We start from the raw sequence: 26619 nt of genomic DNA on the forward strand, positions 1-26619 counted from the left end.
GACTCCACGAAGTAATCGTTAAACTTCAAAATAAAAAAAACATAATTCATTACGAGTAATCAATTAAATGTAATTCGTTACGTACAAGTCTGTAAATGACCCAGACCCGCTCGTTCCGTAACGACATGTTTTGCATATTAGACTCAGTGGCTCCAAACGCTATTCATAAATAATTTCGTGACGATCACTCTTACGCTAGATATTGCTTTTGCAGCACGACTCTCGTTAGTAGCTCCAGAACCCACGATAAACGTTGGCGTACGCGACCGCCACCGGCGATTCAGTAATGCGGCCAGCGAAGGGAGACAGGGGTGCCGCTTTCGCCTCTTTCGCTGCCACTGCGCCGCGCACGTAGTATATAGTGTAGTAGTAGTAGCGCGTAGCGCCACGCAGCGCGCGCGAGCCGCGGTAGGTCGCGCACTCATTCCGACAGGTGGCTTCAGCTGCTTTCTTTCTGGGCCGGCTGACAACAGTCAACAAGCGCGTGCGACAGGAGACTCTCGGCGCGTGGACAGCGGAGCTCGCTACCCGCAACACGCTGGGCGGAAGCCATGAGCGGGGGCCCGCTGTTGCTCCTTGCAAGGGGCCGGACGGAAGCGCAGTCGGAAATGTACGGGCGCCAGGAAGCGGCCATGCCGGACTGGAAGCGGGAGCTGCTCCGCAAGAAGCGCACCATGCACAAGGCATTCCCCAGCTGGGCGGCGCTGGCGGCCGGCTCTGGTGGCGACCGGACCGTACAGAAGGCTGTTCACCTTGGCGACGCGGCGCGCGTTCCGGCCGGACTGGTTTGCCCGCAGTCGCCCCGCGGAGGTGGCCCCCCTAGCATGGGCGAAGACAAAGGCGGCCAGGCCGAACTGGAAAGTTCGGAGGACCACGAGTGGCAGTACGGCCCAGGCTTCGTGGACCGGCTGCGATGCAAGTTTCTCAGCCTAAGCTTACGCGAGCCCAGTGGCCTGCAGCAGCCGCTGCGAGCGTACGCCAGCGTGGAAAACCTGTTGGAACCGAAATGCAGCGTCCGGCCTGCGTCGGCACCCAAGCCTGCGTTTCAGCGGGCTCGTAGCATGGAAACGCTGTTAGATCCACTCATCAATGAGGACGTTGTCATCGTCGAGCGGAGTTCGACTGCAACCAGTGAGTTACCCCGAGCGGATATTGTCCGCACCTGCAAACGCATTTTTGAGGCCTCGGTTGACAACCGGCGGCCGCTGCGCCGGCGGCCACCAGTGTTGCGTGCACGCGCCCCCCTGCGTGCTGACAAGGAGAATAATCAGCCTTTGGCCAGGCCGCGGCCTGCCAGGCCCGTAGCTAACATCAAACCTTTGCGAAAACAGGACGAGCCGCCCCCAGCAAAGGAAGATGAGCCGCCGCTGAAAGCCCCCGTCACCGTTAGTCGTCCAGAACGTCGAGACGCTGCGCCGGGGCCCCTGTGGCCGCAGCTTCGGCAGGCTTCACCGACGGCCACCAGTGTGGTGTTTGACTTCCGGGGCAAGGACGTAAAGCCGCACGTGGCCGTGACCCGGGCACCCTGTGGCAGTCCGCTGGACTCTGACGAGCTGGACTCGTCCGATGAGCCACTTCCATTCCCGTCGGGCATCGTGTTCGTCGGCGAGAATGTAGTGGTCGGCGGCGGCGCCCTGCTCACCACCAGGAACAAGAAGGTAGGTAGGCCGCTGACCCCTCCGGGCCACAGCAGGGCACACCCCTCTTTCTCATTTGGCGCTTTTGGTACGACTCGCGCAGTGCTTGCACCACTAGTGTCAGACGGAAGAGCCCTCGGTGTCTGACCACAACTTCTGTCTGTGCACTCTTGAAGCAAGGCACTGCCCGTGCATACCTAGCGTTCACCGAGTTGGAAGATGCAACATCCCTAATTCTTTCGTGCCTGGAATTTTCTTGCTCCGCATCACTAATTGCAATATGGCCGAAATTCTTCGCATGGTGTACTACAATTGTATGCAGTATAAAAAAATTGGTTGAAACATAATTCTGCCAAAAATTTGCCATTTGCACTAGTATAGTTCCATGACCTCTCACTCTGTTAGCTGCCACAATTGTGTAGGGGCACTATTTTGGTAGTTGAGTGCAGGCACACCAACGTTTGTAGATATTCCATATACGAAATACAGGTGCTGGCCGTGTTTTAAGTTGTATGTTAGTTTCATAAAAGAGCAAATGAGCCAGTGACTGATTTTTAACTGAAAAAATTTTGGTTAAATGCACGCCATTTAGTTGGAAAACACTTGCAGCAAGATGCCTCATGTTATTCCCCACACATACATCAGCAAATGAGAAGCACTTTCAGCTGCATTTGTTGCAAATATTTCGATCCAAATTTCCTTGTTTGCATGCGGTCTTCCTTGCAGCTGTGTTTTTACTTCTGCCCATACTCTTCTTGTATTTCACTATGCCAACATTCACCATTATGTTGGCAAATGTGTCAATACTCTTAGCATGTTTCATCAACTTGTCATTTGCACGACAACAAGATATTCTCATAAAACTGGCAGGGACACAACTACAAGGCAGACCCTGGAACATATGGGTATTGTTGGCCACATCTGTGTCCTGTGTCTGTCTTGGTACACAGCTGAAATCACTTTTTATACAGATTGTTATACTCGCAGACAACTTTCTGTGGCAATGGAGGGAAAGCTACGGGCGCGTGGCTGCTGCACTAGTGTTAAGGTGGCAGCGTTGACAGTGCTTTTAGTTGCTCGGAACAGACATTGAATCAACGCAGCTTCCATGTACAACGGTTTTGCGTTTGCCCAGACGCGGAAGGGGAAAGCCACAAAAGAAGTAAACTTTTACACTTGGAGGTGTGTTCTGTCTTAACTGTTGCTAATAACAAGTGTTTTCCCTTCCCCAGCTTAAACTAATGTGGATGAAAACACGGGACTTTTTTCAAGAGCGCTCTCACTTGTGCATGCTTTGCCTCCCTAGCTTTCCCTTAATTGCCACAGAAAGTTGTCAGCAGATATAGATTAACACAAAATGCTGTGCTGTCATTGCTCTCTGTGCTATGCATGTCTCCAGGCAGCACATGTCAAATAATGTATTTACTGGTTGTTAGATGTGTTGCATCATTCTCATGTGTCTTGCCATGCAGTTACTTTTGTAGCATCACTGCCTTGACTGTTTAAGAGAGTATGTTCGTGTTCTTCTGTCAGCTGCTAACTATAGTTTCAGCACTTGCTCATTTGACTATATATTGTCAACAGAAGTTGCTGAATAGGTTATTTGAAAAATCTATATTGGATTGTGTAGTGTTCGCCTAAATCCATGGCATGGACCTCAATTTTTTAAATTACATTTTTATGCGTGTCTCTCAAATGATGCTGCTGTATGTGTCAACTGATGTCTGAACTTCAAATCCCCCAGCCACATTTGCAAGTACAGTTACGTTAACTTTTTCCTACCCACTTACAAGTGGTACAAAAAAGTGTAGTAGCCAATGTAGTTGTCAGTGATAATGAGAAACCAGTAGCAATTTGACTTATACTGGTGTCACACGACCACTTATGATTGCGATCAAGCCCGATCTGGATCGAAATTCTCGACTGGGATTGGCTCCCTCATGCAACTTGTGCAAAATTGCCAATCACGACGGAGAAATTCTATCTGTATCGGGCTTGATCGCGATCAAGTGCGCAGTGTGACACTTGTATTATATTGAGATACAGCAGTTATAAAATGTGTTCTTAACCGTTCACAACCTGAAGTAATGACTTTTGGAACGTCTGTTTTCTTTTTGAAAAAAAAAATGCATTGCTGGTAACATAGTGCAGCTGTCAAATAGTAATGCAGTCCAACTGTATATGTTTGATTTATTTCCAAACATAATTATCTGATTCATAGTAGCACTGAAACACCTTAATGTGCAGACAAAACTTAGTAGTGCAGACAATAAAATCCCCAAGTTAAGATTGATAAGCTTTTCATGTGCAATTTGATGCTAAAAATGCTCTAGTGACTGCATTCAGTTAGCAGACTCTTTGCCATGACTGTGATTTTATAACCCCCTAATCCTGTGGACAAAAATGTTCGCATTTTAGACTACTCTAATTGTTTTGTACTGGAATAACTTAAAAAAAAAGTGCTTTTTTTTTTAGCTGTTCCTAATTAACACACTGGATGCATAGCACACATGGTATACAAATGTGATAGTCTGCAACTTTTTTGGTTACATGCGTTTTTTTTTTTTTCATTGAAGAGCATTTGATCAGCTGCTAAAAGGAGCACATTGTGTACTTCATTTTATTGTGCAATGGTAGACCTCTCGTTCATTGTCCTTTGCTCCGAAAGAGAGGCAGTGTTTATAGATTTAATGTTTATAGTTCTTTTCTTTTAAAATTGGTTGTAGGTCATCACTGCATTGCTTGTGAACTCGTTAAGAACTCAAGGTGATCAAAATTCGGAACCCTCCAACATGGTGTCCTTCATATTTAACTATGCAGTTTTGGCACATTAAACACCACAATTTAATTTTATCCTTGCAGGTATTCACCGACTGCGCACTTTAGAGAATATTGTGTGGTTGTTGGAAATCTGGAAGAAAATCAATTTGAGCAGTATTTGGTGAACAAGATCATGCCTTAATATACATTAATTCAAGTGAAGTGAATAAGGGCAGTGTGGATGCTTTTGCTTTGTGTTCTTGCAAATAGAGAAATTTTATCTATTCAGCAGAAGCACTAAAAAGCATTAGATTCCACTTTCCATTGATTATACACTCTGCTCCTATGTACTTGTTAGACTTAAGAAGGCAGCATCGGAGGTGCAGTGAAAGGTAGTCTTCCACATACTTATAGAATGCCAAAAAATAAAACCATAGAGAAGAAAACATTTTCAAGGAATTTAAAAATATTTCATTCCTTAGTATCTCTGTTTTCCTCACTTATGAGCCATATTTTAATCCAATGGGCTGATACCATTCCTGCAAGATGTCACATTCAAAGGTGTCGTGTACAAAAACTAGTATTCTATAAGGGCCACACTGCAGCTCCACCTTCCATGTTGAGTGTAGATGCTCTTTGGTGGCCCAAAACATCAGCAGCCTCTTGGTATGAAAGTGACTCCTGCAGAAGCTGGAGTCATTTACAGAAGTGTATTGTTTGTCATAGACATAGACCCACATACAGCCTCGGTACACATATCTTTCAGAGAACACTTCACCGTTCATTAGACTTCACTTTTTCATCATCCTGGCTCTTTGGCCATACCTGGCCCTTGTGCTATAATCTATATATCATCATCATCATGGAAACATTGGATGAAGTTATTACTACTGTCAAAATGTGCACCCAGTCGAAATTTTCAGGAACATCAGAGTTGAGAAAGTTGAATTTAATCTTGATGTGAAAGCATAGCCAGGGTGTAATATGGCTTTCTGCACAGCAGTACAGACTATACCTTTCAGTCCCAGGGACACATGCATAAACTTTTATAAAGCTTTGTTGCTTTAAGGCTTATTAATAGAACATGGTATTGCCACACTTGAAGCTTACCTGCAAAGAACTCTTGTGAGGGACTAGGATGTAGTTATGCATCACGTACAGTGGTCAGTAGCATAATGACATAAATCATAACTGCTGTTCATCATTCTCATCTAAAACCAAAAAAGCTACTTTCTGTAACTTGTTCTTTAACTGGAAAAGGCTGTATACAAGGGATTGTGGCCTGTGGTAAGCGTATAAGCAATTGCAATTGGGAGGTATGCAAATTTGAGGTTTTACCACATGAAACTGCCACATATAAATTTTGGATAGGGTTGGTGAGCACATGGCACTAAAGCATGAGAAGTACAAATAACCTTGTTAGTTGCAAAGTTGTGTTGATTGTAGCGAAAATTGTGTAAAATTATAGTTGTTTTTCAGTCAAATATAGAGGGGCCTATAGTGGTCTTTTTCAACGATTACCATATTTGCACGATTAAACCGTGCCCCCAATTGTAACACGCAGTTATATTACCACCGAAATATAAAAAAAAATAACTTGGTGCCGATTCTGCCATGCAAATTAAGAGGAAGCTTTAGCTCGGGTGCTCCTATGTAAATACATGTAAAAGGGGAATTCGTTTTTCTTGGCAACCACTGTGCCGAATTTCATGAGGTTTGTTGCATTTAAAGAATAAACTTAAAATATAGTGACTGTTGGTTTCGAATTTTTGAGTTAGGTTGTCAATTTCTGATTAAAAATTGGCGAAAATCGAGCATTTTCAGAAGACGAAACTATCAAGTTTAAAACTCTAACTCAACAAAGAAAAATGATAATACAATTATGTGAATTGCATCTAATAGTGCATCTAAAGCGGACAAAATTGATATGTTACACATGATTATCAAAAAATTTAGTAATATGGAAATATAGCTTTTGCAGAACCCTTGTAAACAACATAACAAATACAGGTAAGATGTAAGATGACATATTGAATTTGTCCGCTTTGAATGGTCTAATCGATACCTTTTACAGAACCGCGATATCTGTTCTTGATGCAGAGCTATGAATTTGTAAACTTCGTGCTTCTATTTTTCAAAACTGTTAAATATTTGAAAATCTTTTTGACAACATTCAAGCCCTAAATTGAAATTCCGCTTCCAACAGTCACTAGAATTTAACTTTCCCTCTCAAATGCAACAAACTTCATTACAATCGGTCCAGGGGTTATCTCAGAAAAACGTCATTGCGTTTTACATGTATTTGAATAGGTCGCGCCGGAGTTGGTCCGGAGCTAAAGCTTCCTCTTAAGTAACGAAGTCAGAGTTGACGCATACCATGTTGAAACAATTTTCTGGAACATACAAAGACTCGCCAACATGCACACAGCCAAATCCTAGCGGCTAGTCGCTATCGGAGTCTGACAATGCCTCATCTTCGCTGTCTACCAACCACAGAAATCGTCAGTTCCCTCTAATGCATTAGAAATGCCACACATACAGCAAACTGCAAGATGGTGACCGCAAATCAAGGCAGAAAAAAAAAAGAAGCGTCCATTCGATGGAAGTGTAGCTAGCTACCTCGCATGGAGCTTCTTGTTAGTAAGAATTGGTTTTGTTTTTTATTTTGAGTAGAATTAGTCACAATTGTAACGTGCATGTACATTTGAACGCACTCTTTATCCAAAAAAGGTGCGTGTTAGAATTGTGCAAATATGGTATTATACTTTATGCTACTAACATAACTTCTAAGTGTATGCACTTCATACTGTAATTAACCCTCAGTACTTGGCAATGCTTGTTGCTGCACATTATAAGTACATGAACAGTTTCAAGTCTGGTTACTATACATGTCTGTGGTTTCAGGATTTGGTCACCACCTCAACCACTTTCTGCACATTTAAAGACATCATGATATGAAGACAACCAAGCAGCATTCATAACACATGGAGCTTACTAGATGTTTTCAGGAACATCAATGAACTTATGGACAAACACCATTCACCCTTCTTTTGGACAAAGTAGTCGCCATTAAACTTTTGTTAGTACAAAACAGTTGCTGAAAGAAAAATAAAAAAGGTTCTTCACATAAGCACTGATTAGAAATACCTGAGCGAGTATTCTGAAAGCATCTGGATTTTTTCTTACCTACCACACGGTGTGGCAACTGAGCAAGAATTCGAAATGGTGATCTGCAATTTAGGCAGTTTTGCTTTTATGTAGAAGGGAAGCTGAGAAGGTTAGGCAGGCAATTAGAAAAAGGAAAGCAGACTAGTAAATAATCTGCTTGTGAGTTACTGCATGAATTTTTGGATTTCATGACAAGAAAAAAAAGTGCAGATCCAACGCACATTTTGTACTATACAGGGTGTTTCAGCCAACTTTAGCCAGAGTTTAAAAATATGCTGATGCACTATAAGATGATGCGACCAAATGCATGTTGATCACTTTTGTATGTAGTGTCGCACTATTTTTGTATTTTCCTTAGATAATTAGTCAAGATTAATTAACCAACCTCTGAAGCAATGAAGCTAGAAAAAAAATTCCAAGTGGAAAGTTGCAGAGCGGTTTGCAAAATGCCCAAATAAACAGTTTGTCTTTCTATCTATTTAATATTAGCGGCGAGCTCCACCACTGGAAAAGCTGGCACCACCATCGGCATGATGTGGCACGAGGGATCACGTCTACACAGTGGCCGCGTCGGCTGCTTCGGAAGCACCGAAGCGAGCTGAAAATGAAAGTTTAAAGTCCCACTTGCGCTGTGGTTCTGATTAAGTGGTGAGGCTTTACCGCCGTGGGTGTCAACTTGACAACATCTGAAACTACTATAATAGGTAGTGGCTGCCTTTGGCATCCAGCATGGTAGGCTACTGCTCGGGGCCGCAGTGCCGAACGTACACAACGGAGCCCGGTGTCAGCCTTGTTCACACGTAGCTGCAGGACAAGGAGCTGCGTGGAGCTTGGAATGCGAAACTTAGAACCTGCAGACAGCCATCGGCTACAACTCGGGTATGCAGCAAGCACACTAGCGAGCAAGATTTCTGCTACAGCGCCGGGGCTGCGCGATGTTCAGTGAGTAGCCGAAAATGCGCACCGAGACGTGCGCCCGCTGCCCGGCTAATGTCAGGACGGTTTGGTCTATGAACTTCTTGATGCTAGATACTAGCAAGTTCACTGGAACGGAAAGGGAGCATTAAGACGCACATTAAAGAAAGACATGGCATATGGTCATGTTTGGGTTATGAATGAGTGCACTGGATTACAGAAAAGAAGCAGAGGGGAAATCTCACACTGAGAAGACCGATAAGCATACAATGCGGCGCTACTTGAGAAATAATATGCAAATGTCCAAGAATATAGGAGACAAAAAGATTGAATCGTCGCAACGCCACATCACAGTCGCCGTAAGCGTCAGTCTAACGAAATTATTTTTGAACAGTTCTGATAGCGTCCGCGCAACAATGGTTGCTAGTGTACTGTCAAATGCTTATATGCTGCTGCCTAAAGCTCACAGCACGGTGCGAAAGCGCACTCACAGCGAAAGCAAAACATTCTGCGCGGACATGCATACAGATGCACAGTCGGTCGCTCCGAACCCGTGCGATCGCTGCATTGAGGCTTCATTCTGTTATGCTCCATTTGGTTATATACGGACAGCCCACTATAAAAACATATTTCACATAGTTTACTCTCAGCATTTGCCTAACTTTCAGGCAAGAAGCCGGTTTGGGAGACTCCTTTGCAGCAACCACGCATAGTGGCTTTCGCTGTACGTATTCGGTAAAGAGATAGCGTTCGTAAACGATTCTGTGCTTTAAGTTTGCCCAAGATTATCATATCGACAGTCAAAAACTTTCCTCGTTTTGAGAGTACCTATATAAACGTCCAGGAGGGCTGCTGCATGGTGTTTTTATGAGCGCCGTGAGCGAAACCTATGAGGAGTGACCGCATGATCCCTTGTAATATGCAAAGGAGGTGCTTCCGACAGATCGCGACTCTGAAACTCCTCGACCCCAATTAGTGTTTTTCAGCTTACTGCGGATGCCTGCAGAATGCATAAAAAACACCATGTGACATGCCCGCTTGCACGTCGTGATTGCGCTGCTCCCACGCGTTCCACGCACAAACGAACATAGCATTAGCCGGGTGTGCTGCCACTGCATCTGCTTATCGCTATCACGAACTGCTGCGAGGGAAGCACATCGCTGCTGTAAATCGCACAGCCAACGCCTGCGTCACTGCCCTATTGCCTTTTCAGCAGCAGCACGCTCTGCTAGAGCTATGTTTGTTTGTACGCCGACGATTTGGGAGCGCTGCAATCGCGGCGCGTAAGCTGGAATATCATGTTATTTTTTTTGTATTTCATGTTATTTTCTTGTATTTCATGGGCATGCGCAGTAAGCTGAAAAACAGTAATACTTAATAGATAGAAAGCTAGAAACTGTCTAATCGGACGTTTTGCGAAGCGCTCTACAACTTTCTAATTGGAATTTTTTACTCAACTTCATTGCTTCAGAGGTTGGTTAATTAAACTTGACTAATTATCTAAATAAGCAAACTACAAAAATAGCGTGACACACTACATACAAAAGTGAGCAACATGTATTCGGTAGCGTCGTCTTAGAGTGTACATCGGCATATTTTTAAACTCTGGCTAAAGTTAGCCGAGACACTGTATGTGAAGTAAAGCTTTCATAGAGTTAAATTTGCCCATTTCATTCCTGTATCTTTGGCATAAAGGAAACTGGTGCGCACGCATGTGCTCTCGTGCACCTGTGCTATAGCAATGTGGCTCACACGGCAATCTCGGAGTTAGTAGGCATTGGCATGATAGAAGTATATGTGCGATTGTGGCCAAATGGCTAGAGCATTGGGTTGTTGTGCTGGGGGACCAAGGTTCGATCCCATTATCAGACACATAATTCAATTGTTTTTTTTTTTTATTTGTGACCCGCCGTGGTTGCTCAGTGGCTATAGTGTTGGGCTGCTGGGCACAAGGTCGCGGGATCGAATCCCGGCCATGGCGGCTGCATTTCGATGGGGGCAAAATGCGAAAACACCTGTGTACTGAGCTTTAGGCGCACATTAAATAACCCCAGGTGGTCAAAATTTCCAGAGTCCTCCACTACGGCGTGCCTCATAATCAGAAAGTGGTTTTGGCACATAAAACCCCATAATTTAATTTTTTTTTTCTTTAATTTGTGAACTATTCTGTAAGACAGCAAAAGCAGCCTCTGGCACGGAGGGTTTGCAAAGAAAGCTTCGCTTTAAAAATTATATGTTCGAGGGGGTTGGGGGGAGGATTCATTTCTTTCAAGCACTGCAAACACGAAGTTATTTTTCTAGTCTTAAGCATGCACATGGCTAAAGGAACTATTCGTAAAACATTTGTAATCAGCCAAGCAATTCTCGATTTGTCAAACATTTAGGGTGAAAATTGATAAAATGTAGGTGCGTTAGAAAAAACTTTGAATATATGAAGTTTGCCTGATGCCTGGGAAGCTCTAGCTCGTTGCAAGTAAAAAAAATCAAATTATACAAATATTATTGTGATATGTCCAATAGCTGCTGAGAAAAATGGTCATGTACATGCCTTAAAAATGCACAGGAAGTGCAAGGCCTACCTGTCACTTTGAGTGCTCTTTTGGGGGCCTTTGCCATTATTAGTGGCAACTCTGAAGCTGGCACATTAAAAGTACTTCTCTTTGTTTGCCATATGGACGCATGCTCACTTGTACTGTACACATGCACTAGAGTATCAGAATGCATACTGTTCGAATGTATTTTCTGAAGCTCTAGTGGAGCTGCAAAATAACTTTTATGGCCTTTCATATATAGCATAATTATTACACCACATTTGTTGAAATGTTCATCTAATCTATTTATTGCAGCTGAAGATACAGTTCAATGATAGTGCCTTGGTGACCATTGAATATGCTTCTGAAGAATGCCACAGTCCCCGAGGGAATGGTCATGACGTGGATGCACCCGCTGTTAATGGCAGGAATTGTGGTGAGTGGTTCAGTTGCTGGCACTTTGTTTTGGCCTCTGCTTAAACTGGGCAGCCTGGATATTTTTTATTTTCGAAGGATACATTTGTGACGAAATGACCGGTTTCCAATTAGAGCGCAGCTCCTAGGCGGCCATTCCTGCAGCGAGTGTCTGCGTAACCGAGCGAACGAGCACAGCGAAATATGAGGGCAAACACTGTGCGTAGCAGGGGAGGAAAAAAGCAGCAAGAGTGAAGAGGTGTGAGGAGAAAAGCGGGAGAGGAGGGTGAAGCGGAACCATGAGGCAGAAAGTGGAGGAAGTTATGGTGAAAGGATGAGGAGAAAAGCGGAGTGCCGGCGGTGGCCAGGCATGGAAACAAAGTGCTTGCGTGGTCTTCGGACCCACTGCGCATGCACTACTTCACCTCTGGCACCACCGCTGCTAAAAGGAATGCGGTTCGCGTGAGCCACGCGTTCCTGTGTTCACGCTTTCTTTCTGAACAATGAGCGACACTATCGGTGGAAATACTTTGTCTGCTGCTGCTAAACATGCTGCCTGAACAGAGGCTCAGAGCCGCCATCGAGAGCACACTGTCTTTCAGAATCAAATTCTTTACCACAATGTATTGCGAATTCAAAACACTGGATTGTATCTTGCGCTTCACTGGCTGCTGAATTATCCAGAGGTAGTTATACCTAGTACAGGGCTCTTCAAAGGCAGATGAGGAAATTAAGGAAGCCTTAATAAAGAAAATTAAGCAAAGCTGTATAGTAAATTGCACTTCTACACTGGGCAAAATGGTCAATCTTGCTATGAGGTGAGGCTTGATAAGTCAGAGAAGGCACATAATCAAGATGGGTGGTGCCACTATCCAGAAGTTCCCACACCAGCTTGCAGTGAAATCATGGATTTTGACAGTGCATCCTCGACTCTAGTTAATTGTATCAATAAAGGGCTGCATTGCATTCGAACGGAATGACTCAATCTGACAAGCTTTGAGAACTTCTGTGCCAAGGTGGCTTAAATGCGAGAAAAAAATGTTGAAATCTGTGACATCACCCGCCATGGTTGCTTAGTGGCTATGGTATTGGGCTGCTAAGCACAAGGTCGCGGGATCTAATCCCAGCCAGGACGGCTGCATTTCAGTGGAGGAGAAATGGGAAAACACCCTTGTACTTAGATGTAGGTGCACGTAAAGAACCCCAGATGGTCCATATTTCTGGAGTCCCCCACTACAACTTGCCTCCTAAACAGATCGTGCATTTGGCACGTAAAACCCCATATAATTTAATGTAATTTAAATCTGTGATGTCCCACTCATGTACTAGTGTTGAGGTTTTGGTGTGGAATTCAAACAAAGAGGGAAGGTTGACCTTTATCAACCTTTTTCTTCCAAATGAATAAAAATATAGTTCTGGAAGTATACTTAACTAGTCTAAACTGATTTAGTGCTCCTCTTAGTGTCTGTTTAAGGGAGCAAGGGTTGCTAAGCACCAAATAATTGTAATTGGGAGCAAGACAAGCACAGAAGCTGCTTACCTGAACCCTTGTCATTGCTCCTGATGCCAAAGGTAGAGAAATGGATAGCAGCAAAGCTCAGAGAAGCTAAACTATGTCAAGCGGGACCTAACAGACCATTATTCTTTTAACCCCCAATGATGAGTCGCACTTGTTCAGCCTGATGTTGTGCTGCTTCCACTGCCAAAGACTAGTTACAGTCAGCATTGATGGAACACTGCCTTTAAGAGCAGCTTTTATTTATTTTAGTTCTAACCTGAAACCAATCAATATATTTCGAGAATCAGAATGGCAAAAAAATTAGGGAAATTTGCTAGGTTTTTCTGGGATTTGGGGGGTGAAAGGGCTAAGTTGGTGAATGCTGAAATGAACTAAGGAATTTTGTGAAGGTTGGCATCCTGTATGTGCATGGTTTTGCTTAAAATAGAAAAAGAGGGGTCACACGAAAGACAAATGAAAACGTTTCATATTTGGAGGTGAGAAAATGACTGGCCTTCACTTGGGAAGGCACATTTGGCCACTTGGTGCAGACATGGCTTGCAGCACCTCTTGGCACTCAGTTCTAACCTCAGGATCCAGTTTCAGCACACTAGGTGCCTTCACCCAAGGTGACAGAAGATGTGCACCAGTTCTCTTTTTTTAGAGGCCCAGAGGTCTGTAGTTGCACTGCTTGCACTACTTGCAAGACTCTCTATCTGACTTTTTGGAACTACCATAGTCACAGCCCTGGAGAGTTGAGGAAATGCCTATAGACAGAGCTATGATATCAAGAATAATCACACTGCTGAGAAAACAGTATTGCTATTTCTGAGAAACAGTATGGCTTTAAGCCTCTGGAATTAGTAAAAACTTCAGATCTATGTGGGTTTTAGTAGACATACATCAAAAACAGTGTCAGCGGAAAGCAAACCCTAAGGCTCACTGGAATTTTGAAATATAATGCATAGCTTCCTATAACTTTACTTAATTATGAGCCTTAGGATTTTACCAGACTATCTACACTGGGCCCATTCAATATCTGGCAAGTTACACTTTGGTGCCTGTAGTCTCCTGTCTGTGAAGATTCTTTGTAGGTATATTTACAAACAGCTTCAGGTGAGAGTGAAGGGTGGTTCAACCAAGTGTTCCTGCCTGTGCTTGCAATATTTCTTACAGGTTTGCCGCTAAAGGCCTCAGGATATTGTCATTCACAGGGTTATTCAGTACCCACACAAGGTATACTGTGTTCTTTTAAAGTTTCAAATCAGTGCATCTTTTCATCTGCCTTTGGGAATTGTTTGAAAATCATTTACACATGTATAGCCCAGTTGGAAGACTGAAGACAAAAAGACTGAAGTGCTACAAAATGCAGACTCTGTAGGTAGGCCACTGGAGAACGCAAGCCTTCGTGACAAGATTGCTAGTTATGAAATGCTGAACATTGTGCACCCCTATATGGATACCTCTGGCACCTGCTAGTAAGAGGTTTGGCAGTTTTTGTCCAGATGAGCAGAATAAATTGTGTTGCCAATTTTAAAGCAAGGAAAGGTGCCTCCGAGCCATTACGGTACCAGCCAGGTGCCTTAAATTTGTATGCGAAGAATGTTTGAATGTGTGGTGATTTGATGTTATTGTGAACTTTTTAGAAGGTAAAAAATATTTCATAAAATCGCTCGTGCCTGGCCATTCTACCGTCAACCATATTGTTCATCGCAATTCCAAAATCCATGCATTATTTATTCAGAAGCCACACTATGTGTGTTTCTTTTATTAAACAAAGGCACATAATACAACATGAAAGCACTGCACTTTGACAGGCAGCAAATTGTGGAAATAAAGGGATCCTGAAGAGATTTTGACGATTTTGTGCAAACACACAGTCTAACGTTAGGGTACGTGCTTCAGATCATTAAGTCATGTATTTAAGCACTCTGAATAAAGCACGAAATTTATTCAAAGGTTTTAAAAGTGTGCATCGCTTTTGATAGCAGCAGCGCTGCTTCCCTGAGTTTACAGCTGCCCCCTTACAATTGACATAGTTAGCCGAATTGATGTCAGTTGGGTGAGCTATCCGATCAGCTACCCAGGTTGCTGTGTCATCGATACTTTTTCCAACTTTATGGTGAACAAATGTTTGTAATAGTTGGAATGTTGGTTAATTTGTTTCTGTAAAGAAAGTAACGGAGAATACACAACAGCAATTTATAACTACACTTAAGCACTTCTGGCACACAGCAAGTGTTGTCTGCTTGTGTTGCAAAGTTCTCTGTGTTGACGCGAGCTGTGCGGTCAGTGTTCTCGAGCTTTCTTTTTTGCAAGCACCATGGATCGCCCTTGTTACATCGTGGGCTGCAAATCTAGTGATTGGGGACATGTCAAGCTGGGATATCGTGTCCCTCTGCAAGGCAACGTGTGAGCGGAGTGGCTGAAGCACATCGGGCTGTCGGTATCTGATTGGTGCCAGCACCTATGCGTTTGTGGCTGTCACTTCACGCCGAAGGATTACCACCACAATAGAGCGTTTTGGCGTGTCCGGTATTCGGGTAAACTCAACCGCAGGCAAACTGCGCATTTTATCGGACGATTGGAGGTGCAAAGGTGAATGGCCATCACAGTGGAGCCACCTGGTGGCACAGAGCCCAACCAGACAAATGCAGAGTTAATATAGCAGTAAGCAAGTGTAAAAATTTTATGGGTGAAGTGTGTTCACTCTGCCTTTTGTTTAAGTATTCCATAAAATATTAAGTGCAGTAGTTCCTTCAGAAAAGAAAATCTGGCGTAACCTACAGAAAACACCTGTTTTTCCTATGGTAGGGAAAGAGTTAAGCTCTGCGTCAACAGGTGGCTGCACCATGCAGGCCACTCGGGCTGCTCCTGTTTACGCTATAGCCCTTTCATCACAGCAGTAGTAGTATGCAGAGACTTTAGTTTGCACCTCCGCCCATCCGTAAAAATGTCCAGCTTGCCTGTGGTTCCCAGAAGTGCTCGGCGCTGCGACAGAACGCTTGCAACATACGCTGCTTGGATAGCTCTTGCTGGGGATCGATGGCCATGACGCTAGTGGAGAGGTTGGAGAGGCTTTGCGCGCTGGCTCCAATACAACCAGAAGTGGACACGTCGCATCATGACAGTCGATGAAGGCGCAGCTTAGCCCGATCACTCGGCGAACGAGTTCAGGAGGCAAAGCATGGCCAGGGAGGGTGTAACTTGTAGTAGTCTTAGCTCTCTTAATACGAGACACTTCACTTAAATTGGGGTGCGAATGTTTTACTGTAGCTGTACCCTACGCATCTATAAAATTTGTTCAAACCATTTCAGGGACTCTTTAACGATAGGATCTTTTCTTGGAAATCATTACGTTAATGAAATTCAGGCCTACTTTTACACTTGCAGAAAAACTGCACAACAGGGCAGGATTACGAGTGCCACTGTATTAACTTCATAACAAAAGTGGTTGCATTATACAATGCCTCACTTGCTCTCATGTAATTGATATTCAGCTCAGGTACTCCTCATGCAACATCAACTCTTGTGAGCGACGATAGGTAGCAACCAATAGAATGGCTGACTGGGTGGACAAAAATGTGTTTTCGCACAAAGTGTCCTTTTGAGCTTGGAAAAAAATTCTGGGAAGCCTACTTGCCTACAATTTGAAGGACAAATTGTCAGTCTATTCAAAAGATGCAAATCTTAAGGTCAAAGCTGAATTATAGGAACTAATTATCTTGTGCCCTCACAACTGTATTATGTGTATTTTGGTTATGGATCCACCAGGATGGCTGCTCTCAAACTGGATCTAGCTCACCACCTGAGTTTGTGTATCTGCATAGTTGCCTTTTGTGCTTAAGCCACTGAAAGTCGGTGCTTACAGCAACCAGTGGTCACTTGAGAAATGTCAGCTATCTATTGGAAACTTGTGCATACTGTTCTTGCAGCTAAGTCATCCATTCAACCTGTTATTCCATCTTTCTGCCTGCGTCATTTCAGGCTAGATGAATGCTTTCTCCAATGTTATAAAGAAAAAGCCATGTACACGGTCGTCCACTTCCAATTTGAACACGGCTCCGGGCGGCCGGCGAGGCCAGCGCTCCGCGGAGCGCCGCTCGTGGGCACCGGGGTAACTAACGCGCCGGCACACTGGCAGCCACAAGCGTGGCCGCAGCCACGTCGTCTGCTACAGCGCGCCTGCACTAGTGTGTACTGGGGGCTGAGGCCACGCTTGTGGCTGCCAGTGCGCCGGCGTGTTAGTTACCCCGGCGCCCACGAGCAGCACAACGCGGAGCGCCGGCCTTGCCGGCCGCCCGGAGCCGTGTTCAAATTGGAAGTGGACGACCGTGTACACTAACAGAAAGAATATGGTCTGTGGAAAAATGGCACAAGAGGAACTGTGAGGCTCAATATTTAGTAACCATAAATGTCAACAGACAATGAAGCTAAGAAATGAATAGGGGAAAATGTTGATTTAAAGAATGTATGAATAATTAAGACAAATTAAAGTGGAATAAAACACTGTACTGACAGTACCATGTGATCACCAGCTGTGTTTACCATTGGGCCATCAATATTGTGGGACCCACCTGCCACAGTGGTCCAGTGACTGGTGTGCCATTGAGCACGATTCCATGCCACTGCAGCCACATTCTGATGGGGGCCGAATGCGAAAATTCTTGTCATGCTGTGGGTGTACATTAAAGAACTCCAGGCGGTGGAAATTAATCTGGAGCCCCCCAGGGTGTCTATAGCATGCGAGCTTTGCTTTGATGTTAAACCCCATAACAGGGTAGGGTGGCTTCAATTTTTTTTTTCCAGTAATGTCTCTGAGCTTTTCGCGCTCTTCGGAATTGAAGCCTAGGCTAATCATCGTAAAGAAAAGTGCGATTATTGCAGTCCGAAGCATTGAGGTTCATATCATGATTGCTGGATTAATAGCTGTTCATCGCGCCAAAAAAAAAGCTTCACATTCCATCTTAGTACTACACCTAAAAGAATTACGCCTAATGTAGGATATGCTATTTGTAGGATATGTCTATTTAATAAGTAAAGAAAATATTACACAACTTTAGAACTACATCAGTTCGAAACCAGTAAAGCGGTGCATGCCGCCAGTGGCGTAGCTAGGAATTTCGTTCAGGGGGAGTGGGGGCTCACATTGCAGCTTGGCCTCCTCCTTATAAAATTTCTCAAGGGATCAAATACATGAATTATAACTGCATTGCCATCATGAAAGATGCTGCAAACGAATTCTTGAACGCTACGCACTCTCAAGACAAGTAAAATATGCATTTTTTAAATAGAAGAATACTCGTATGTCCCAAAAATTGTCTGAAATAACTGATATCAATGCTTCCATGTTTTTCATCTATTTAATAAGTAAATATTGTGAGCTTTAGAACTATATCTGTTCGAAACTAGCAAAGCAGTGCATGCCGCTGATATGAAAATGTAAAGGCCGTGATATGAACACGTTGGTAACAAATATTTTAATGGAACCTTGTCAGTCAGGAACCTTGTTTACATTTTTGTTCATACACAATGGCCAGCGAGAAATCTGAATGACGCTGTCCTTTGTTCCAATGTATTGCTCAGGAGCAGCTGTAGCCGGTCGTGTATTGTGAGCAATTGCACCGAAATTATAGTCGTAACAGAGAGAACATATAAAAAGCAGTTCAGCAAATTATACGAGGGCGAGTCAAATGAAAGTGAGCCAATGCGAATATATGACAAACGGGGTACTTTTAAATAAAGTAGTCTCCATGAGCATTTAGACATTTGTCCCAGTGACTAAAGAGCCACATGATTCCGTCTCATCAAATTCCTTGGGTTATTGCTTCCAAAAGTGTGTAACTGACTCTTTCACATCATTGTCTGACACGAATCTGGTTCCCTTGAGCCGTTTCTTCAATTGCCCCAAAATGAGGAAGTCGCAAGACGACAGGTCTGGGCTGTATGGCAAATGTTGCAGCATTTCCCGCTTGAACTTTGCCAGTTTTATATTGACCACATCAGCGACGTGGGCACGGGCATTGTCATGGAGCCAGACGATCCCATTTGTCAATTTTTCATGTTGTTTATTCTTGATTGCAACACCCAGCCCATCCGGCGTTTCACAATATCGGAAACGATTAATGGTCTCTCCAGGTTTAACAAATTCTATCAGGAAAGGGCCCTGACGATCAAAAAATAAACACCTTTCTGGCGGAAATGATGGCCTTTGCTTTCTTTGGGGATTGGTAAACTTGAGTGTTTCCACTGTAAGCTTTGCCGTCGTATTTCAGGCTCGTAGTAGTGGCGCCATGATTCGTTCCTGTTCACAATTGCAGACAAGAAGTCCTCACCCTCATTGTGATACCAGATCAGATGAGTCAAGGCAGCGCCGAACTTGTCCGTCTTCTGGCGGTGGTTCAAAATATTGGGCATCCATTGCGCATACAAGAGCCAATAACCGAGATGTTAATAAATTATGGTGTGAACCGAACCGTGACGGATGTTCGCACGCTCTGTCAGTTCATTGATTCTTATCCTCCATTCTTGTCTAATCAGCTTATCAACCTTTGCAATTGCTTTGGGTGTGATTGCATGGTGGCTTTGACCCGGTCTTGTATCGTATTTGAAACTTTCACGTCCTTGTTTGAACAGTTTGCTCCAATGCTTCACAGTGGCCAATAAAATTCAATCTTCAATGTACGCGGCAGCCGGTGACTAATTTCTTCTTAGGAGACTCCTTCAACTGTGAAAAACCTCACGACACCACGCTGTTAAACTTTTGGAGTGTCAATTATGTCACGCAACCATGTTCATTCAAGAACCTTTATCCTCGCACCTGCATGTCACTTTTGTAAATGAGATGCCTGTGTGCTATGCTCATATGCTTCGCAGATAATGAACAGAATCATTATTGTGCAGCATTGGTTGGCTTGCTTTTATTTGACTCGCCCTCGTACATTAGAAATGCGAAGATACAATGGAATATACAAATGCAAAGATACAGCTTGATAAAGGGAAAAAGAAAGTGTTACTGGAAACAAAGTTAACTGCACGCATACACAAAACCTCGCAATAAGATATTTAAATATCCGTATAAGTCTCCAATAAATTTATGTACTTAAAGTTGCTGTATATAATGCGTCAAACAAGGCAAATAAACATGTTGCACGATCAGATTCGCAGATCACAGAATCCTAAGGCCCGCCCCTTCTCCCTCCTCTGACCCCGATGTATCATGTGCGACGAAAGGCAGCGCTTCCAGCCCGCTTTTCTCCCTTGCGCAGACAAGACTGAGGCACCATCGTTGACTCATCCATGCCACCCTCCCCCCTTCACTCGCACATACAGCATGCGGCACGCGGTTACGATGTTATCGCCCTTGGACTCTATACGTTGCATAAGGGCAACGGCAGGAATGCGCCTGAAGTGTCCATATAAGTGCTATCGCAATAATATAAGAATATCTGGCAACTGAAGTGTCCCGTGGCCCATTACTTTCTGCAAAAGAAGTAACAAAATCATACTTTCACCATGCAACAATTCGCTGTGCCGCAACATTGTTTTTTTTTTTTTTTGTAGGGTGGGGTCACCGAAATGAAGAAACTCAAAGGAAAGCATGTTGGCCACAATCGAATGCCCACTTTGGGCACCTAATGTGGCTACCAAAGGAATATCGAAGAAAACGCGAGAAGCTTGGTCCACAGTGAAGCACACGCATACTTCTCGGTATCATACACCAGCGAGACAAGACCTTCCGAAGAGGTTGCGCTCAAGCAAACGCGTTGCAATACGTCGAGTCCCCACAGTGATTGCGGCGAGCGACCATTGTTTCTTTTTCTCATCTGCTAGTCGGAAGGCATACAAGCTAAAAATTCAGAAATTGGAAACCAGAAACTCTGAACTCTGCTCATATCCCAAGTGCAACCGTGGGACACCAGAAACCAACCGAGACAGCAAGTCAGTGAAGTGCTTGCTAGACTACAAGGATTATTGACAGCCAGACATGCATATGCTAATTTGTCGTTAGTGGCAAGTGGCTGTTAGCTACTCATAAGGCCAAATGGAATTATACTATAAATTCATTTGAAGTGCTTTAACAGATGTGCAAGTGTGCGAGCTGCCCCACTAAAATAGGACACCGAGTGCTGCTGCTCATTCTTACGCAAATAAATATTGTATATGTGTGTCTAAGAAAACAGCAAAACAGTTCATGTCAAGACCAGGTACAGAACGCTGAAATAATGAACTTTACACTTTCTCCTGTATGTCGCCTCATTCATGAACAATGTTTGTCTGTATTGTTACAAAGCAGTCTAGCTGCATCTGGTTAACATTGAACTGCTAAAGGGAGTACTGATGGTGCTTTGCTTAGTGGCCATGCATGCCCTTGCAGGAGGCTCCCTGGGAAGCTACACGCCAAGTGCATTGAGCAGTGGTGAGGGCTTCCAGCTGGGCCTGTGCCGGCCGAGCCGGCCCTTGCCTGCTCCTGAGCCCCCTGCAGCCCCAGAGCCTGAGGAGACTCCAGCTGCTCCTGCCACAGCCTGGTCTTTGTCTACTACCAGTTCGGACTTGCTCTTTTGAGGCTTTGGCCCCCCTAGTCAGTGCGGCTTCTGTTTGCGCGTCCTTCATGACTTGCGGGTTGCCTCTGCTGACTCACTAACAGCAGGGGCCTCTCGATCTGTTGAGAATCTCGCAGTGTGTGACGCAGTATCTGTGCAGCCACCTTGCTGCAATGATCACAGTGTTTACTTTATCGCTCTCTTTTTTATTATTTACTTGAGTGCTTACCGTTTGCAGGGCATCTTCCCATTGGCTATACTCAAGAATCTTAATAGACCACCAGCTGTGGTTTGCTATCTTCAGCCTTCCATATACTTTCTTTTCTTTAGTAAACTTCTTGCGTTTCACCATTTTTACTTTTGTAGACATTTTTGTAGTCAAGGAAAGTTTACACAGTGTTGTTTATGAACTTGTCGAACTCCAGTGATCAATGGCTGTTGCAAGTTGTTGCTTGTAATATGGTGGTATTACAGTGCAAATGTTAATTTTTTGTGGGAGTGACACACTGCAAAGTCCATGTGCATGTTTCCTGTCCTGTGAAGCCAGTTTAACTTTATGGTCAGTTTGATTTAACTGATCATGGGGTTCAGCTAGCATCGTTTTTTTTTTTTAATGGTAAGTAGCTCAATGTTACTGTTATAATGTGCAATGTTCCAATGCTGCCAAAACTTAGCACAGTAAAGTTCCTGTGTTCAAGTGAGATGTTTGATTCTGTGCAGAAGAGGAAAACTTGGTGGGTGTTGGTTTTTACACAACTGGGTCTTTGATAATGTTGCAATAGATCTGAAAAACACTAATTGTGAGAAAGTGTCTGGTGGATAATGTGTACAGCATGTGCCGTCAACTCTTAGGTGTTTGTCTGCTGTGGTGTAAAGGGCATGGGTACCATGTACACTTGTGCTCAGGTCTTGTCTGCTATTTCCCATGTTGACAGTACTGGCTATTTATTTAGAAACAGTTTTGTCAGCAGAAGCTGTGAAGCTAATGCTAAAAGTTTAACTTCATTTCATTCCATGTCGCTGATTCCTAAGGTTGCTTTGTGCCCACTTCACACTGCTATGAGGATGCGAAGGGGATACTAGTATGCAATAATGCCTGAAACAAGTTAACTACAGTTACTGTAACTTAATAGGGTATAATGTCACTGAGTAGCATATGCTGCACTTCATAGTAAATTTTTCCAGCCATAAGCAATCCTTCGATGTTCAGTTGATGGACATGCCTGCATTGGTGAAGCATAGCAAGTGATCAAAAATGGTGAGCTGCTTGCATTGAAGATTGCTGAACTTTAGGTTGTGGTCAAAACAGAATGATTGGTAACATTGTGTATGGGTTTGAGGTAATGTAGAAAATGTTATGGGTATTGAATTTTAACTGATGAATCTCATCTTTTGCTAATTGTTTGTCGATAAGAGTTCTGTTCATTAAAAAAAATTATGATGGCAGGCATTTTACCAGATGTTATCGAAAGCAGCATCTGCTGCAACTACTAATCTCAAACTAGGTCTCTTTCTTGTGCTTAAGGCGTGCAGTATTTTGTGATACATTGCCATCTGATGTTCTCACTGTGCAGGTCTTTTGCTTATGTTACACCAGGACAGACCAGAAAAAAGTTTTTGATTGCTGTTGCCGAGTTCACATATGAAATGACAGCATTTTGTTATGCAAATACATTTCAGTAACCTAGTGGCTGCAGTGTGCTGGTTCACTTTTTTTTAATCTAGTTTGCTGGTGACAATCCTTCAGGCACATTCCTTGAAAAGTAGCAGGTAAGAAAGTGCATTTAGTGCTTTTTGGCATTACCTATAAATCATTTGCTTGCATTTTGTTCAGCAGTTTATACATCACAGGAGACAGTTTGACTGCTAAGATATCAGCACTTTTTTCTAGCCCCGATAGCTTTGGTATACATAATATTTTTGACTGGGTGAACCGGGCTAATATTCAGAGTGCAGTAATATTGAGTATAAGGAATGTGCACAGCCATGTTGTGGTGTGTGGCCTTCAGTTATCCATGGTTCCATGCTACATCGACTGCCAAAGATTGCTTTAAGTATTTTAAATACCCACTTCGTACTAACTCTTTCTGCAGAGGGGCAATTGTGAATGTTTGTTGCTGTGGAGACATTGTTCTGCAATACAACTGCTACCTTTTTATGGCAAACTTTTGGCACAAATGTTTTCAGGATGAATAAATGGCATTTTGATGTCACTGCAGTGTTACCTTGATTTCATAGTCACGTGTTTGCTTCTTGTCAAGCTGCTAAGTATTAGAAGCTCATTGCAGTAGTAGTTTATCCAGCCTGCACGAGAGAATGGTGGTTAACATTATAGCACTTCATTGTGTAGCCCTCCACCGATTCTTAGCATCAATAGGTTCAAATTTGCATTGTAGCTGGCAGTCTAGCATGTAGAAGATGCATTTAACACATTCGCAACCAAAGTTGATTGGTGTTAAGAATTGAATAATTTCAAACATGGTTGCATGCCACATGCCTTTAAACACAGTATGTGTATGAAAACAGCTTTGTGTGGCCTGATAATCAATTTTGCTGATCTAGGCTCTTCAGTAAGATATACTTTAGAATTGGCTGTAGATTCTTCATTGGGGGCGGGGGAGCGAGGGGGGGGGGGTTGTGTATTGTTTTTCTGTGCAAGTATTTCCCTCTTGCAGCTTCAGGTCGAACACCAAATATTCATTAAGGTTTCATTATCTGTCACTTCGTACGATTGAGACCTCACATAGGTCACTCGTGCATCATTTTTGTAGTGTCCAGAGCTTGGACTTAAGAAATGCAGAAAAAGATCACTGTGAACTACAGTGCACACAAATCCATAACGAGCATGCTGTGGTTGGCTGATACTTTATTTTGGCTGACCACACTGAAATTCAATGCAATCGTTTCATTCCATTCTTAAAGAGAACTTAATTCATATCTGGTTCTTCAAGCACTGAAAGAATACAGCAGTTTTTAAATGAGTTATCAAAGCATGCTGATCAATAGCTTAATGTGAAACTTGGCCTGTGCTTCTTTCAGTACAGTCCACTGTGATACATTCTGGAGTCTAGATGGCACCTGGTGTATCCTCCCATCGGGAGGCGAATTTGAAGCCATATGTAGTAGAGTATTAGTATCCGGTATATGGGTAAACGCAAGCAGACTGGGCATTTTATCGGATGAGCAGGGGCTTGAACGGCCTGCACAGTGCAGCCCCCTGGTAACAGAGCTCAATCAGAGCTAATATTGCAGTAACAGTATTCTGCTTTGCCGCTGGTGTAAATATTCAGCAGCGGTGCAATTGCGTTGCTGCCAAAAATTTCCATCAGCAGTAAAATACACTTGGTTACTGCAATATTAACTGTGATGATTTTTTGGCATCCCCTTCGAAATGGGGTGGTGACAAATGGTCACCGTCCAAAGAAAAACAAATTTAAGTTTTTCTGCAATTCTTTCATACCCAAGCAAGCATAGCTTTTTTAGTAATGCTTTGCACACCTATTTCTCACATTATTGTGTGCGCTATGAACCACAAGTAAAATTGTGTGACAAGTTTTGATATGGCTTGCTTTTATAGCAAGGCGTGTCAGTTGGAAGAGCATATTTTTGGTTATTTAATCTTTGTTTTCCGAGAATTAACTTGATCTGATTAGTTTTGGTTCTTGCACAGTTTAAAGGCTCACCTATCTTCTGCCAAAAATTTTGTTGCAATGAGGCAAATTCAAGTTATGCGTGTTTGCATGAGAACCACATAGAATTTTTTATATAACATACTTAAATTGTTACACACATTAAGAGGCTGTTGTGTGCCTAAGAAAGTGTGCTCAATAATGGAGATTCATTATCTTCCGCTACGTTCTTTTTCCCTGAAATTTGGCCTCGTAACTTCTCCATCCACCTTGTGCCTATGCTTGTAACAGATCCAGTCATGTCACCCTCTTCCCTTTCTTTCCCACTAATGCTCCAAAGGTCTCTTGCTTATCTCTACTGCTGACCTGTTGATGCTTCTGTCCACTTTAAATCCAAGCGCTTATGGAAGGTGTACGTTACCTACGGGTCACACTGGGTGAATACCTTAGCATTTTATTAGAATGTGCTGAGTGGTCTCTGGGTTTTTGTTACAGCATACGCATGCTTCACCCTGTTCTGAATATTTGTTGCAAATATGTTTTTGTCCTTGGGCAACTAAGCTTGAGCCTCAAATAGCAGAGCAATGCCCTTTTTATCGTACAGATTTTCCCTTCCAATTCCTTTCTTCCCATTCTTGTGAATCTCTATGGTCTTCTTTTGCTTCGATTCTTTGCATTCAATTCACTGTATGTTTCTCTCACTTTCTTTTTGATGACTACTGGTTGTCTATTTAACAAGTTTGTCTGGTTGAACTCGGCACCACCAGGTGGCTGCAATGTGCAGGATGTTCTTAGGCCGTTCTTGTTTGCGCCTCTGCCCATCCGGTAAAACGCCCAGTCCGCTTGCATTTACTGGAATACTGGGCACGCTAAAAGTCTAGCGAGCCATGGCAGAGAGGCATGTGCACAGCCACTATCCTTGCCATGTAGAAACACACCATCTTTGAAGTTAGCTTCCTTCCTGTGTGAACTTGGGAAAGACTTGCCATGGGAAGTGCCAAGTGCTTCATGCGCAGGTCTACCACCTCAATTTTTGGCAATGCTAGCTAGCTAAACAAACTTAATGCAGCAGAGCCAAGCTAAAGGTGATGTATGGCTGTAGGTGCACCTAGTGTAATATTACCAGCACTTGATCATGACTGGCTCCTTAGTACATCAAGATCACAGGAATTCCAAATGGACCCTTTTAAAGCGGGATTTTTGAAGAATCAAGCACTTGATGTATGCAAGATGTGTGGGATATGGTGTCGGTAACCTGGACACAAATTTTCGAAAACAAATCAAGTATAGAATTATCTTTTTGTTCCTTTAATGGAAATCTCCATAGCCATCAACAAAGTTATGATTTTTTAGCTGCACAAGTTGTTCCTAGGAAACGTGATAATTTTGGTGTGCAGTGTCACAATGCAGTTAGGGCATAAATCGTGCTACAGTTGTCTGCAAAGGATACACCACATGCTGCAATAATGGCTGAACGAAAGCCTACCAACCTTCTGGAAAAGTCTCTTTTCCTGCCATTAGAAA

At 43.4% G+C, this 26619-nt stretch overlaps 1 protein-coding gene and 1 long non-coding RNA gene across 4 annotated transcripts; one reads left to right on the plus strand and one right to left on the minus strand.

The window, feature by feature from the left end:
* Positions 1-413: 413 nt before the first annotated feature.
* LOC135911423 (uncharacterized) lies at positions 414-23690 on the plus strand. Of its 3 annotated transcripts, none has more exons than XM_065443718.1 (3): positions 414-1658; positions 11327-11447; positions 20487-20839. In XM_065443718.1, the coding sequence occupies exons 1-3, from the start codon at positions 552-554 to the stop codon at positions 20612-20614; spliced, it is 1356 nt and encodes a 451-aa protein (XP_065299790.1). In that variant the 5' UTR covers positions 414-551; the 3' UTR covers positions 20615-20839. The 3 variants fall into 3 exon arrangements, with proteins under 3 accessions (XP_065299790.1, XP_065299798.1, XP_065299785.1); XM_065443726.1 differs by lacking the exon at positions 20487-20839 and adding an exon at positions 19244-19398 and having other exon boundaries at positions 416-1658; XM_065443713.1 differs by lacking the exon at positions 20487-20839 and adding an exon at positions 21301-23690 and having other exon boundaries at positions 419-1658.
* On the minus strand, positions 19538-26619 carry LOC139051767 (uncharacterized). The gene is made up of 3 exons (XR_011509541.1): positions 26586-26619; positions 23692-23770; positions 19538-20405 (listed from the first exon to the last, which is right to left on the minus strand). It is a non-coding gene; the product is annotated as an uncharacterized lncRNA (long non-coding RNA).

Source organism: Dermacentor albipictus, chromosome 1 (genome assembly GCF_038994185.2).
Source record: "Dermacentor albipictus isolate Rhodes 1998 colony chromosome 1, USDA_Dalb.pri_finalv2, whole genome shotgun sequence".
Classification (NCBI taxonomy): Eukaryota; Metazoa; Arthropoda; class Arachnida; order Ixodida; family Ixodidae; genus Dermacentor; species Dermacentor albipictus.